The following is a 16,397-nucleotide window of genomic DNA, read 5'->3' as shown; positions in this document are numbered from 1 at the left end:
ATTTTGTCAATTCACGTGTCCCAAACGGCTATTTTGGACGGAAGGACTGCGAATTTGGATGGAAGAGAAAGTGAGGGACTTAAATGTTGGGTCGCCAAAATAGAGGGATAGAAGTGTTAATTACGTTAAACCTGAGGGACTAAAAAGTAATTTTCCCTTAATTATATAAGGGCTCTCTCCTCCGTTTGAAGGAAAAATATATGTATATATATCTAAAAAGTTATAGCATATACCCCACTCCCATTGGTTGAATTTTGGAGGCAAGTGACTACTGTTACTGGCACAGTACAATTCCCATCTCAGGAGAGAATATGGGCCTCAACCTCCAAGCCAGAAACTGAAGGTCCCCAAGGGGAAAGGCACAGGCTTTGATCAGATGGTTGGTTGTTACTTCTAATCTTGGGCTTGTATAGGCTCACAGAAGAAACAACAGGATCCATCTTCCTCGTCTCTTGCGCATGATCAAGGCTACGCGTGGCTTCCGAATTTTGCCACGACGGCCTTTTCCCTGTGGCCTCCACGTTTTTGTATACGTGTACTGTCTTCTGGTGATGGCGATTGCTACCTCACCGAAGAAACAATTCAGCAAAATCGGCTATAGACGATAATACTTCCTGGTTGTCACGTTGCTAGATAGCCAGCTTCAGCTCGATAAGCGAAAGAAATGTCTGATGCTTCAAAATCTCTGTTATTCTCTTCAGGTAATAGAAATATCGATCAATATATACATGCAATAATCTTCAGCTACAGTGTAATTAATTCTTTACTTGAATTATGCCTTGATGTCCGTACAGATACTGTGAGAGATATATTGTTATGGAGGAGAAAGAAGCTGAGTTTATTGGTTCTTATAGCCGCAACAGCTGCATGGGTATTGCTGGATGTCTATGAATTCAACTTCATCACTATTGCTTCATGGGCAACCATGGTTATTATCAGCTTACTGTTCCTCTATGGCAACTTGGTTAGGCTTTTTGGCAAGTAATAATTATACCCTTCTCTTAACAACGCACTTATTTCATTTTTCTTCAACGTTTTGAGAATTTTATTGTTGCTTAAATAATTAATTGGTTTCAGAGAAGAGCCAAATTTGTCTGGTTTTTTGGAAGTTCCGGAGCAGACAGCGATAGATACAGCAAAATCATTAAAAGAAATGATTGAAGTTGGTATTCGATGGATGTTCGAGTTGAGTGCTGCAGAGAAAGACTGGTTTGTTTTTGCTAGAGTAGTTGCCTTATTGTGGCTGCTTTCTCTTGTAGGGAGCTGCTTCGATCTCTTAACACTTTCATACATAGGTAAGAAAATTAACAAGACTCCATTAATCTATTTCTTGAAGAGCTGTGTGTTATTCTGATGTTAGTTGAGAAATGAATTTGAATGTGGGGCATGATCACAGTTATATTGGTGGGGATGACGGTTCCAGTGATTTACATGAAGTATGAGGAACGGATAAAGGGAGGTGGAGAGTGGATGAAACAGCAGGCAAGAAGATTTTCTGTGATGGTGGACGATAAGGTGTGGAAGAAAGTGAAAAACAAATTTCACCGTGTCGATAAGGCTGAAGAAAAAGAGAAGAAGGTTGAACACGATAAGGCTGAAGAAAAGGAGACGAAGATTGAATAGATTTACTGTTTCTGTTTTTGCCATTAGAATCTTCAATATCAACGCCTTGTACATGATGTACATTAGTACTACTACAGAATGTAATGAATAATATCCTCTTCCCAGGTTTGGAAACAGACATTCTTAATGTGCTGCCAGAGAATGGGGCAAAACGAGTAAAATTTATAAGTAAAACAATGTGCGAAGAAATAATCAAATTGGATCCGTGGCGCAATGGTAGCGCGTCTGACTCCAGATCAGAAGGTTGCGTGTTCGATTCACGTCGGGTTCAAATTCCGTTTTTCTTTTTGTTAATACGTATACATGGCCATCCTAGCCTTTTCCTCTGCCTTTATGGGCCACTATCATATAAAGAGGAATGTTGAGTAGAGAGAAACAAATTAAAATTTAATAAATTTTGCCAAATAATTCAAAGAGATAAGGTAGAAATTTGTTACTTGCCATGATCAATGGATAATTAATCATCTTAGCAATTAAATTTATAGGTACCAAACACAAAGATATTTTGGTGGGGAAGCAAATTAATTCCAATAGGTTAAAAAAAACAATAATTATTATTATAAAAAGTCTCAAAAGAATAAATAATTCTCATTAAATCTTGCTGGTATGATCTGAAAAGACAAAAGGGTAAAATACAAATGATTTTTTTCAATTAAAAAAGATGATGTTTATATTGACTTTAGATAATTTTCTAGCAAGAAAATTAGAAAATTATGCACTTTTCATTAATGACTAATCTTGGTTAATTATAGTGGTACACCTTCGAAATCCACATTTTTTCCATATTGCTTTTGAATCTTTTTGTTTTTTATTATTATTTATTATTATTATTATTATTATTATTATTATGCATAATTTTTTTCCAATTTTTTAATATATAATTCTCCATTTTCTACTATGTAGTTTATTCCATGATTTTCTTTCTCTTTTTAGATGTTGTAGGAGTAGGGATGTAGCGAAAATTAAACTACCCGAACCCGAATCCGAACCCGATTTATATTAGTAATATCCGAATCCGTTCCGAATCCGATTAAAAATTAATTTAAACTATCCGAATCCGTACCAAACCCGATTATTATTACCCGAATAAAATCCGAACCCGTTTAATTTTATATATTTTAATTAATAATTTATATAAAAAATATTTCTCATTAATAATTTTCATTTAAAAAATCTAATATTTCTAAAGAATATTTAAATTTAAATTTTTAAATAAAAATATATAAAAAAATTTATAAATATTATTGTAAAATATATTTTTTATATTAAATTAATTATTTATATAAATGGGTTCGGGCAGTGGGTACCCTGTACATAAAATCCGAATCCGATCCGAACCCGCAACGGATATTATTTTTAAAACTCGAACCCGTCTCAAACCCGATTATAACTACCCAAATCCGTTTTATTAGGGTTCGGTCGGATCGGGTACCCGAAAATACCCGATCCGTTGCCATCCCTATGTAGGAGTTTGAATCCCATAAATTAATTAGTAAAAATCAATGATGTTAATATTGATAATTATATAATATATATATATAATATTAGTAATTTTTCATAACAATAACATAATTTTATTGAATGTCTAAGATATATTAATTAAAATTAATTAAAAGAATATTAGCTACAAGATATTAACAATGACAATCAACTATTAGCACTCAATTTTTATTGATGTGACTAAAATAGAGTTGTGTTGCAATCTGCAAGAAAGAAAATATGCTTATGATGGCCATTTCGATATTTAAGTTAATAAACTGAAAAAAATGGTGAATATAATAAATTGCTTAGAACTCAAAGTAGTTGTGTAAGAATGTGCGATCATTAGCTTTATACTGTAAGAAGATAGAGCTAATTTAGGGATCTCTTAAAAATTTGATTGGTGCAGGCTAATTGATAGGGAATCACGTGATTATAGGTGTAAATGGAGATCTGTTGGATTATACCTGCCAACGGTAACTTTATGTGAAGACTCGACCTATTCAGGAGAGGGCGAGTCTCACAGTGTCCGGGTCTTCTTTTTTACTGGTGGGACCGTGTATCTGCTTATCAGACTCTTGTCACGTAGCCCTATCTTATGGTGACAGCACATGGCTTACTTTGGGCGATTATTGTGTTATATTAAAGGTCCCATGTTGGTCTTCGATTCTTCATATTCGAAAGTGATAGTTGTCTTTACGATCTTGAGCACATGGCATATCTAGATTGGACTTCTACACTCGCATCGCTCTGCCTACCCCTGATCATAAACAATGATTGTCTTGTTCATCGAGCTGCATTCAAAACCTGCCGTCAAAACTATCATATAAAAACCCTACTTCTCCTATTTTTGCTCACAACCAACTTCTGTGCTTTAGAAAAGATTTGACCATACACTTTTTTATTCACACACTCAACGTAATTCCTATTCACTTTCAGTTTCATAGCAATAAATATGAACACTTCTTTCTCTGCTTCTGGTAGAAGCCTGACACTAGTCTTTGGTAAGTCAACCATGCATTCTTTAGTCCAAACAGCATCACTTTAGCAGAAAACTCCTGCAATAGTAATGAATGCAGTCTTTTCTGTATCTTTGATATCCATCATAATCTGGTAGTAACCTAAAATGGCATCAAGAAAGGAAATCACTGCATGACCCGAGATCAAGTCCACTAACCTATCGATAAATGGGAGTGAGTAATGGTTCTTTGGACATGCTTTGTTCAACTCAGTAAAATCTACGCACATTCTCCATTTTCCATTGGCCTTATTTACCAGTACTACATTGGCGAGTCATGTAGGATACTTGTAACGACCCGAAAATCGGACCGCTACCGGCGCTAGGATCCGGGTCGACTTAAGGCCGCCGGGACCCGTAGCAAGCCTGACATAAAACCTGTAAACCTGTATAATCCCATACATGATCAACAATCATACATAAAAATTAAAACTTTTCTTTCCATTGAACATCAACCAAACTCAACCTGTGCATAACATTAACATAACTTTGATCCCTCTGTGGGATCTCATCTGTGCCCTCAATGGGTAACATACATCTGTTGAGCTGGTTTACATAAACATCAACAAAATCTCTAAGATCATGTATAAAAGGGATACAACAATCTATGGTCAAGCACATACTAACATCCATAAATCTCATTACATAACTATACTGTACTTTTACATTACAATTTGATCATGTCCATTGCTAGCTATTACATAAGCATTACTTCTTTACTCTATCCGAACTCCCGCACTATATCCTGTACCTGTAAGCCTGGGGGAAAAGGGAGAGGGGTGAGCTAAAAGCCCAGTGAGTAGAGCTAGTAAAAACACATTAACACTATGCTCAAATGGAATGCATCATAACACAGACAATTCACATAAGGGTTGGGTGAACTCGTCACCAATTAGTCCAAGTTAACTCTGTGCCAGGCCTGTAGAATGGGGTCCTGGTCTTTCCTGTCAGAACATACATTACTTACCATTTTCCTAGGGCCTCCTCTGGCTCCTGGTCTTCAAGTCCCATAACCGTACCTTACTCTGTGCCAGGCCTGTAGACTGGGGCCTGGACTTGCTTACTCTGTGCCAGGCCTGTAGCATGGGGCCTGGTCTTCCTGTCTTGGACTAATTGGGTCATCCAACATTCACCCACAACAACAACAATTTATGCAATGCGGCATATTCGTGAAACTAATGCAGTCATCCTATTGCATAATCATGATGCATGAAACATGATAAAGCATTTAATTTAAAAGTTTGAGTTTAGTTCCACTCACCTCTGGCTGACTCTGACAATACCGAAGCAGCTGAACTCACTGCTGGGGTCCTCGGTTCCTCGGGTCCGAACCTACACAGGTGGACTCCAATGAGGGACCAAACATAAATAAACATGACTCTAATATATCCCCCAAAAACCCCCTAAAACATCATGAAAACATCACAGAAAATATGCATGAAATGGCTGAACAGGGCACTTTCGGCGGCACCTTCGGCGGCCGAAAGTCCTGGACAGAGACGAAACTCAGGTAGGTTCGGCGGCACCTTCGGCGGCCGAAAGTGCCAGACAGAGACGAAAGTCTCTTTTCGGGGGCAACTTCGGCAGCCAAAAGGCCTGCCTCCCCAGCCATGTTCGGCGGCCGAAAGTACCTTCGGCTGCCGAACCTGGTTTCTGCCAAAGGGCAGAAACTTGGCTCCCTTTGTACATTTCGCCTCCAAACCTTCCAAACATGCATATTTTTCAACCAAAGCATGCATACAAGTTCCTAGGGGCCTCAAACAAACATATACCCCATCTACAACACTTCAAACATACTCAAACAACACACATTGTTCAAAACATCAATATATATATACCCATAACTCAACACATACCCTAGCATGCATTTCTACCCTTAGATCTTGCATAAAACTTATTTAGAACACATAATAAGGGTGGATCCGAGCTTACCTCTTGAAGAAATGAGAGGGAAGATGATCCTAGCTTGGAGATGAAGAGATTGAGCTCCTTGAACCTCCAAGCACCCAAAACTTGCTCTTTGCTCACAAATCTTCAAAATAGAAGTTAAAACTCGTGAAAACCATGAAAGATCTAGGGAAAACACTCAAGATTGAGGGAGGAGCGGCGGAGACTCACCTTGGCCGACAATGGGAGAGAAAAAGCTCGCCCGTGCGGACCAAAGGGACCCCTTTTATATGTGGCTGGCCAGGCCACGTTCGGGGGCCGAATGTGCCTCCGTATCCATGCAATGTTCGGCGGCCGAACATGAGGTTCGGCGGCCGAACCTTGACTTCCCTCACTCATGCTTTCGGGGGCCTAACGTGCCTCCAAAACGCATGCATGTTCGGCGGCCGAACTTGACTTTCGGCGGCCGAACCTGGGTTTTCCCCCAAAGCTATTTTCATGTAAAAACTCATTTAATTCACACTTAAAATCATTTAAAACATAAAAACATTTCATAAAAACATGACTCTACCCTTCTAGAGGTCTCCGACATCCGAGATTCCACCGGACGGTAGGAATTCCGATACCGGAGTCTAGCCGGGTATTACATTACTGGACCTCCTTTATTAATCATACACTTAACAACTTATTAACCTTCTCCTTAATCACCTGATGCCTCTCTAGTGTAAACTTTCTTTTCTTTATTGTACCGATTTTATTGTTTTATCGATAGACAACTTATGGGTGATAAGAGTCAGGTCCACTCTTGTCACATCTTCTAGAGACCAAGCGAAAGTGGTCACTCTGCATTTTAGTAATTCTATTAAATGATTCTTTATTTTACCAGTTAATACAGTACTGAATTGTACCTTTTGATCCCTACCTAACTGAACCTCTTTTAATGGGTCGGCTAGCTATGATTTTATGGGGGAATCAAGCTTCTCTAGCAAGTCGATGGGCATCATCGCTTTTCTGAGGCTTTTTATGCAGTGTCTGTAACATTTTTGGATTGACTTCTGGTTGCCTCAGACTATAGCTGATCCTCCTAGAGCTGATAACTTAAGATTCATAACACCCATGTTGATAACTACACTGTGACAGTTTAGAATTGGACGATCAAGTATCACATTGTACGCAAGCGGGATATCTACCACTGCAAACTCCACAAACAGCTCCCGCTTATGCTTCTCATCACCCAGTACAAGAGGGAGGTTGATGGTGCCTAATACTGCCACAGTCTTATCTCCTAGTTCCACTAATGTATAGGAGACTTTAACAAGGTTAATTTTATCTAAGCCTAATTTATTAAAAACATCTAAGGTAGGGAGATTAATGGAACTACCTGTATCCACTAAGACTCGCCTCACCTCTGTAACGACCCGAAAATCGGACCGCTACCGGCGCTAGGATCCAGATCGGCTTAAGGCCGCCGGGACCCGTAGCAAGCCTGACATGTAACCTGTAAACCTGTTTAATCCCATACATGATCAACAACATAAATAAAAATTAAAACTTTTCTTTCATACATTCCATCATATGCCAAACTCAACATGTGCATGCACTAAACATAATCATAATCATAAACTTGACCCCTCTGTGGGATCTCATCAATGCCCCCAATGGGTGGCACAACATGTGTTGAGTTGGCTAACATAGTCATCCATAAACATTACGATCATGTAACAAAAAGGGATTACAACATCTATAGGGTCAAGCACAACTTCTAATCCTCAACATCATAATTAACATATACATGACATAACTATTCATAACTTTTACATCATTATACAATTTATCATGTCCACTTTCTATCTATTACAAATATAAGACTTTACTCTTCTTGACTTCTCTGTCTAGCCTGTACCTGCAATCCTGAGGGATTAGGGAAAAGGGGTGAGCTACTAGAGCCCAGTGAGCAGAATTGTAACGACCCGGAAATCCGGACCGCTACCGGCGCTAGGATCCAGATCGGCTTAAGGCCGCCGGGACCCGTAGCAAGCCTAACATGCATCCTGTATAGCTGGTATAATCCCATACATGATCAAACATAAGCATAAACTTTAAAGTATAAAACTGTAAACTTCTTCTTTAACCCGTTTGACCTGTGTATGCACTATGACTGAACTCATAGAACCCCTAGGGTCAGCATACCCCTTTGTCAAACTTGGTCCATCACATGAAACACATAAAATAAAACTCATGCACAAAGGGATTAACCAACTCGGGCCAAGCACAATACTATAACTCTGATCATATAACATAATATCATTATACAATACAACTCTTGTTACATCAATACATAACCTTACATTACATCATGTCCACAACTATTCTATTACATAATCATGACCATGGACGTAACCTGCTGATCTCCTGTCTATCTCTATCTACTCTGCACCTGCAAGACTGGGGTTAGGGGAGAGGGGTGAGCTAGAAAGCCCAGTGAGCAGAAACTAAAAATATTTGCTTTAATTCCTCCATTTTTAGGTATCTTATTGTTCATTTTATTATTATCATAGTTCCTCCATTTTTAGGTATCTTATTAAGTAACTTTTTCTTGTTCATGCTTTCATGAAATGCAACACATCACAAACATATCACATCAAGGATGAATTTGTCACCTATAGCCCTCTACATACTGTAGTACGTCCAACTATACCAGGGGCGATGAGGCCACACCTAGTATTCGCTTACATAACTCATATCATAACAAGTCCAACTACACCAGGGGCGATTAGGCCTCACCTAGTGTTCGCTTACATAACATAGTACCAGGGGCGACCTGGTCTTTCTGTCTCATATCATACCATGGCATATCATATCATATTATCTCATCTCATACTGAGGGCTAAGGATCATCCAACATCCATCCACATCAACAACATATTATGCAATGCATCATATTCGTGAGTTCTAATGCAAAACAACCTAATACATATATCATGGCATTTATGATGCATGGATCATGCTCTAAACACATTTAATTTCTTAGTTTAAAACATTAGGTTTAGTTCCACTCACCTGAGGCTAGCTCTGCACCGATTCTGAAGTGGTTGACACTGCTAAACACCTTGGTTCCTCGGGTCCAATCCTACACAGGTGGACTCCAGTGAGGGACCAAACATACATAAACATAACTCTACTATACTCCCCAAAAACCCCCTAAAACATCCTGAAAACATCACATAAAAACATGCAAGAAAAGTCTGGACAGGGCACTTTCGGCGGCACCTTCGGCGGCCGAAAGTCCAGACAGATCCGAAAGTCAGGCAGGTTCGGCGGCACCTTCGGCGGCCGAAAGTCTCGGACAGAGCCGAAACTCCCACTTTCGGGGGCAGGCTTCGGCAGCCTAAAGCTGCCTCCCAAGCTGGTTCGGCGGCCGAAAGTCCCTTCGGCTGCCGAACCTGGTTTCTGCCAAAGGGCAGAAACTTGGTTCTTCTTGCCCATTCCAACCCCCTACACAACCAATCATGCAAAGACCTATTCTACAACATGCATACTCAAGCATACAAGCTCCTAAGGGTCTCAAACTAACTTAAACCCCAACTACAACACACAAACAAGGCACATTGCTCAAGAACATGCACATTGAACCCATAAACATAAAAGAAACTTCAATAAGCCTACTCATGCATTTCTACCCCATAGGTCTACTTAAAACTTTCTTAAAACATGCAAGAGAGGTTGGATCTAAGCTTACCTCTTGAAGATCGAGAGGGAAAAACGATCCTAGCTTGGAGGTAGGGAGAAATCCGCTCTTTGGTCTCCAAGCTTCCAATCTTACTCTAACTTCAAAACTCTTCAAAAACAAGATGTAACTTGTTAAAATCTGAAAGATTTGAGGGAAAACACTTAAAATGACCAAAGGAGGGCTAGAGCTCACCGTCGGCCGAAATGGGAGAGGAAACCTCGCCTGTTTCGGTCACGGGGCCTTTTATAGGGCTGGTTCTGCCACCTTTCGGCGGCCTAACGTGCCCCCACATCTCATGCATGTTCGGCGGCCGAACATGAGGTTCGGCGGCCGAACCTTAAGTCTTTCAGACAAGGCTTTCGGGGGCCAAAGGCGCTCCCAAAACCTATCCATGTTCGGCGGCCGAACTTAACTTTCGGCGGCCGAACCTGGTAAAGCCTCCTTAGGCCTTTTTCATTCAAAACTCATTTTCCTTTTTACTTAAAACATAAAATACCTTAAAAACCTTTCATAAAACATGGTTTTCCCCTTCTAGAGGTTTCCGACGTCCGAGATTCCACCGGACGGTAGGAATTCCGATACCGGAGTCTAGCCGGGTATTACACTCTCCCCCCCTTAAGAACATTCGTCCCCGAATGTTCCTCAGCTAGGACATGCATAACATGAAACATAACATACAATCATAACAACACATAAGTTCTAGTCTAAAAAGAAACACGGTGTCACTGGAGTATGAACTCTCGGTCTCCCTGATGCACTTTTCATCTTAAGGTGATTCTAAGGAACTTTCACCATCGGGATTTCCTTGTTTCCACACTTTCTAACGTGCGTGTCTGCGGTCTGTACTAGCTGCTCAACATAGGTGAGATCCTCTGCGATCTCCACCTCTGGTTCCTTCAAGAACCTCACTCGGACCCGACACAAACTCATATACCGTGGAAACATGGAAAAACGGATGGATTTCTTCCATTGAAGTAGGTAAATCTAACTCGTGGGATACATTCCCAAATCCTTTGCAGGATTTCAAAGGGTCTAATGTATCTTAGAGCTAATTCACCTTTCTGCCCATAACGAGTCACCCTCTCTTTAGGAGACATCTCCAGTAACCTCATCTTCCTCGAGAACCTCAACACGCTTCCACTGCGCACTCTAACAAAAACTCTTCTTCTCTTCTGAAATTTACATGTCTCTTGCGGACGACTCCATACTCTCCTGCTGACTCTCAGCAGTTCTGCTTCTTCTCATCTTCTAACTAGTGGCTTTCTTCTTACTGTACTAAGGGATGGGGTAAGCTGCCAAGTGGTTTCCGGTTGAGGGCATCTATCGAAATATCTGCCTCAGCCGAATATACCGAACCTTGAAGTCATAACCACTACGCAGTTTTTACCCATCTCCTTTAATTCAGGTTCTTCTCCCTTGACTCAAGATGTATTGCAAGTTTCTTCGATCTGTAAGGATCTACTACCACGCCTTATACAGGTACCGCCTCCACATCTTGAGTGCAAAGCTTACCATCGCCATCCTTAGGTCATGTATAAGATGATTCAACTCATGCTTCTCCAACTACCTAGAAGCATAAGCAATCATCCTACCCCTTTTCATTAATACACAATCTAGTTCCACTCGGAACGTATCACGGGACACTGTGAAATCTTCATCACTGGCGGACAGAGCCACCACTGGTGCTGACATCTACATTTCCTTTGGCTCTTCCAAAGCCCTCTTCACTCTGAGTAGACCACACACCTTCTAGTTCTTCTTGATCCGTCTGGCCATAGGAGCGGCAACTCTAGAGAAGTTCTAGATGAACCTCCATTAGGTAACCTGCCCAACCCAAAAGCTCTTTGATCTTTGTCACTACAATGGGCCTGGGCTAGTCGGCTACAACTTCAACTTTCTCAGGTCTACTTCACTTTTCTTTTCTCCGACACATATGACCCAAGAAAAGTATGCTCCTTGACCGGAACTCACATTTGGAGAACTGAGCATCCAAGCCATGTTCTCTCAGGATCTGCAATCCTGATTTCAGATGATGGGCGTACCCTTCTGCATTTCTGGAACTCACCGAGGTACCGTCAATGAAGACAATAACGGAGTGATCCAGAAACTGACTAAAACTCTGCTTATGAGATCCATGAATGTTGTAGGGGTGTGCATTCACCCGAACGACATTCCTAGGGACCCATAGTGCCCATATCTGGTTCTAAACACTGCTCTCTGTACATCTTCTTCCTTGATCTTAACTGATGGTACATGGACTTCAGATCTATCTTGGAAGGGCAACTAGCTCCTGCTAGCTGATTTCAACTAGATCGTCGATCCACGGTAACAACTACCTGATCTGGGTAGTGACTTCGTTCAACGACTTGCAGTCGATACAAAGTCCTAGGGATCCATCTTTTATTCTCATGACAACACTGGAACACCCCAAGGCGAAGTGCTCAGTCAGATGGAAACCCTTAACTACCAATTCTTACAACTGATCCTTATAACTCCTTTAACTCTGTTGATACCATCCTGTAGGGAGGGATAGAGATTGGTCCAATTTCATGAATTTCTTCTATTTTAAGCTCTATCTCCCTGACAGGTGGTAGTCCTGGGAACTCATCTGGAGAAACATCTAAAACTCTCTCTAACAACGGGCATTGAGGCGGGCTCCCTGACCTGACTGCTATACTCTCTCTGAAGAGCTAGAATCTCTGACAACTTTTTCCTGAACAACCTACGAGCCTATAGGGTTGATACTGAACCTCTAGGTATCCCTATTCTGTCCCCTCTACGGACTACCTCTGATCCATCCTGAACTCTGAGCCTGACTACCTTGTCTCTGCATACTAGGTAGTACCACTAGTAGAAGAACCAATCCAACACTAGAATGACGTCAAACAGTCAAATCTAGAACCGCTAGGTCAGCTGGAAAGCATCTACTCACAACACAAACTCTGACTATACCGGCAGACTGACTCTGCCACAGATGGATCACACTTGGGTGCACTGACCCCAAGGGGATACTCTAACCCATAAGCTATCAACCCAACCTCACAAGGGCTCACAAGTAAACAAGGAAAAGAGAAACATCATGGTTCATAAAAGCGTACACATCAAAACATAAAAGAGTGAGATTACCTGATCCCATCGGGTTTGATGTGTTAGCCTCCTGCTGGGTCATGGCGAAGATCCGCGTTGGAGCTGATGGACCTTCCCCACGGGAACCTGCTGAAGAAGGGGCTGTCCCCCTGTCTCCGCCTCTACCACTGCCCTGAAACAAGGATGGAGCTACTGGGTGAGCTACACTGTCCGAAACTGTCTGCTGGGACCGTGCCACCAAGGTCGCGGTGGGACACTCACGTGCCATGTGCCCCTCCTGTCCGCACCTGAAGCATGCTGTTGTCCCAATCAAACAGACTCCCTTGTGCTGCCTACCGCACCGTATACATCTGGAGTTACCCGAACCAGAGCTCGAACCATCACCTAAACCCAGACCAGACTTTATCTGTTCCCAAAACTTGCTCTTCTTCGATCTTCTGAGGCCTCTGCCTCCCTTCTTACTTTTTGTGACAGCCTCGTTCAAAGGGGAGAGATCAACATCACTTGTCCCTGGGATTTTTGAACCCGAAGACTGTGCCACGTACTGTTTAACTGTCCCCTGGACAATGGCACTAGCCTCCATTCTCCGTGCCATATCCACTATAGCATGGAAGCTCTCCCTTTCTGCTGATTGAACCAACGAGGAATACCTGGGGTGAAGCTTCATAACATATCTCCTAGACTTCTTCAGGTCTGTGTCAAGACCTTGTCCTGCAAACGGCAACAACTCCAGGAACCTGTCAGTAAACTCCTCTACGCTCATCTCTTCCGTCTGCCTTAGCTGCTCAAACTCGATCATCTTCAGTTCTCTGGAACTATCTGGAAAAGCCCATCCTGCAAACTCATTGGCAAACTGCTCCCAGGATAAGCTCTCCAACCTTGGGTTCACATAGTTTTTGAACCATTCCCTTGCCTTCTTGCATTTCAATGTGAACCCTGCCATCTGAATGGCTCTACTGTCACTCGCTCCTAACTCATCTGTTATCATCTTTACCGTTCTGAGGTACTCAAAAGGGTCATCACCTGATTCAAACTTGGGGGCATCCAACTTTAGGTAATCTGTCATCTTTACTCTACCCCCAACTGATGAACCAGGTTTGGGTATCGGGACATCAGGGACAATTGGTTCTGCTGGTGGAGGAGGAGGTGCAGCATTCCCTAGGTTAGGGTTAGCTGGACCTGAGAAAAAGGGTGAGGATGGAAACATGGGGTACTGTGGGTACGGTGGGTGAAAGGGAGGATAGGGCATAAAGGTGGGATATGGGTTATAGCTGAAGAAATCCGACGTACCTCCCATCGGATACCCTGGCCCTTGCGGGTAGGGTGGATACTGCGGTGGAACAAAACCCGAGGCCTGAGTGCCTCCTAGGGACTCTCCCATATCCTCTACTGACATACTCATGCCCAAACTACTATCTCTTCTCTGGTTATCCTCCTCTGTTTCCATCACATCCGCTGACATACCTTCATGAACTGATCTCCTCCGACCTGCATCAAAAGACCTTCTGGGGTCCCTTGATGTACTTTCTCTGATCGTCCTACAAGATCTTGCCCTCTGCAGAGCAGGGGGATGGGCATCCATGCCCTCATTCTCTGGCGGAGCTCCAGTCAATCTCGCAGATCGACGAGTTCCTCTCATCTTCACTTCTGAAAGCATAACATAGCACATAAACATAAGCATCATACGGTTCATGTGGAAACACATGAACCTGCATCACATACATATCATAGCATTAATGCACATGCTCATCATCATGGCATTCCACATCATCATACAAGACAGGACTCCATATCCTATCCTAGTGGACATGATCTTCCTATTGTGCTTGCCCTACTATAACCTCTATGAGCCCGACACACTATAGGTCTGACCATGTGAACCTAGGGCTCTGATACCACTCTGTAACGACCCGGAAATCCGGACCGCTATCTGCGCTAGGATCCAGATCGGCTTAAGGCCGCCGGGACCCGTAGCAAGCCTAACATGCATCCTGTATAGCTGGTATAATCCCATACATGATCAAACATAAGCATAAACTTTAAAGTATAAAACTGTAAACTTCTTCTTTAACCCGTTTGACCTGTGTATGCACTATGACTGAACTCATAGAACCCCTAGGGTCAGCATACCCCTTTGTCAAACTTGGTCCATCACATGAAACACATAAAATAAAACTCATGCACAAAGGGATTAACCAACTCGGGCCAAGCACAATACTATAACTCTGATCATATAACATAATATCATTATACAATACAACTCTTGTTACATCAATACATAACCTTACATTACATCATGTCCACAACTATTCTATTACATAATCATGACCATGGACGTAACCTGCTGATCTCCTGTCTATCTCTATCTACTCTGCACCTGCAAGACTGGGGTTAGGGGAGAGGGGTGAGCTAGAAAGCCCAGTGAGCAGAAACTAAAAATATTTGCTTTAATTCCTCCATTTTTAGGTATCTTATTGTTCATTTTATTATTATCATAGTTCCTCCATTTTTAGGTATCTTATTAAGTAACTTTTTCTTGTTCATGCTTTCATGAAATGCAACACATCACAAACATATCACATCAAGGATGAATTTGTCACCTATAGCCCTCTACATACTGTAGTACGTCCAACTATACCAGGGGCGATGAGGCCACACCTAGTATTCGCTTACATAACTCATATCATAACAAGTCCAACTACACCAGGGGCGATTAGGCCTCACCTAGTGTTCGCTTACATAACATAGTACCAGGGGCGACCTGGTCTTTCTGTCTCATATCATACCATGGCATATCATATCATATTATCTCATCTCATACTGAGGGCTAAGGATCATCCAACATCCATCCACATCAACAACATATTATGCAATGCATCATATTCGTGAGTTCTAATGCAAAACAACCTAATACATATATCATGGCATTTATGATGCATGGATCATGCTCTAAACACATTTAATTTCTTAGTTTAAAACATTAGGTTTAGTTCCACTCACCTGAGGCTAGCTCTGCACCGATTCTGAAGTGGTTGACACTGCTAAACACCTTGGTTCCTCGGGTCCAATCCTACACAGGTGGACTCCAGTGAGGGACCAAACATACATAAACATAACTCTACTATACTCCCCAAAAACCCCCTAAAACATCCTGAAAACATCACATAAAAACATGCAAGAAAAGTCTGGACAGGGCACTTTCGGCGGCACCTTCGGCGGCCGAAAGTCCAGACAGATCCGAAAGTCAGGCAGGTTCGGCGGCACCTTCGGCGGCCGAAAGTCTCGGACAGAGCCGAAACTCCCACTTTCGGGGGCAGGCTTCGGCAGCCTAAAGCTGCCTCCCAAGCTGGTTCGGCGGCCGAAAGTCCCTTCGGCTGCCGAACCTGGTTTCTGCCAAAGGGCAGAAACTTGGTTCTTCTTGCCCATTCCAACCCCCTACACAACCAATCATGCAAAGACCTATTCTACAACATGCATACTCAAGCATACAAGCTCCTAAGGGTCTCAAACTAACTTAAACCCCAACTACAACACACAAACAAGGCACATTGCTCAAGAACATGCACATTGAAC

General features: G+C 42.1%; 1 protein-coding gene and 1 non-coding gene across 2 annotated transcripts; both read left to right on the top strand.

Annotated features, from left to right (window-relative positions):
* Positions 1-252: 252 nt before the first annotated feature.
* LOC110630494 (reticulon-like protein B13) lies at positions 253-1,866 on the top strand. The gene is made up of 4 exons (XM_021778014.2): positions 253-701; positions 795-981; positions 1,078-1,295; positions 1,397-1,866. The coding sequence occupies exons 1-4, from the start codon at positions 665-667 to the stop codon at positions 1,621-1,623; spliced, it is 669 nt and encodes a 222-aa protein (XP_021633706.1). The 5' UTR covers positions 253-664; the 3' UTR covers positions 1,624-1,866.
* TRNAW-CCA lies at positions 1,823-1,894 on the top strand. Its single transcript has one exon. It is a non-coding gene; the product is annotated as a tRNA-Trp (tRNA).
* The last annotated feature ends 14,503 nt before the right edge of the window (positions 1,895-16,397 follow it).

This window comes from Manihot esculenta, chromosome 13 (genome assembly GCF_001659605.2).
Source record: "Manihot esculenta cultivar AM560-2 chromosome 13, M.esculenta_v8, whole genome shotgun sequence".
NCBI lineage: Eukaryota > Viridiplantae > Streptophyta > Magnoliopsida > Malpighiales > Euphorbiaceae > Manihot > Manihot esculenta.
The sequence above is the reverse complement of the archived record's forward strand: the minus strand, read 5'-3'. Positions and strand labels throughout refer to the sequence as shown.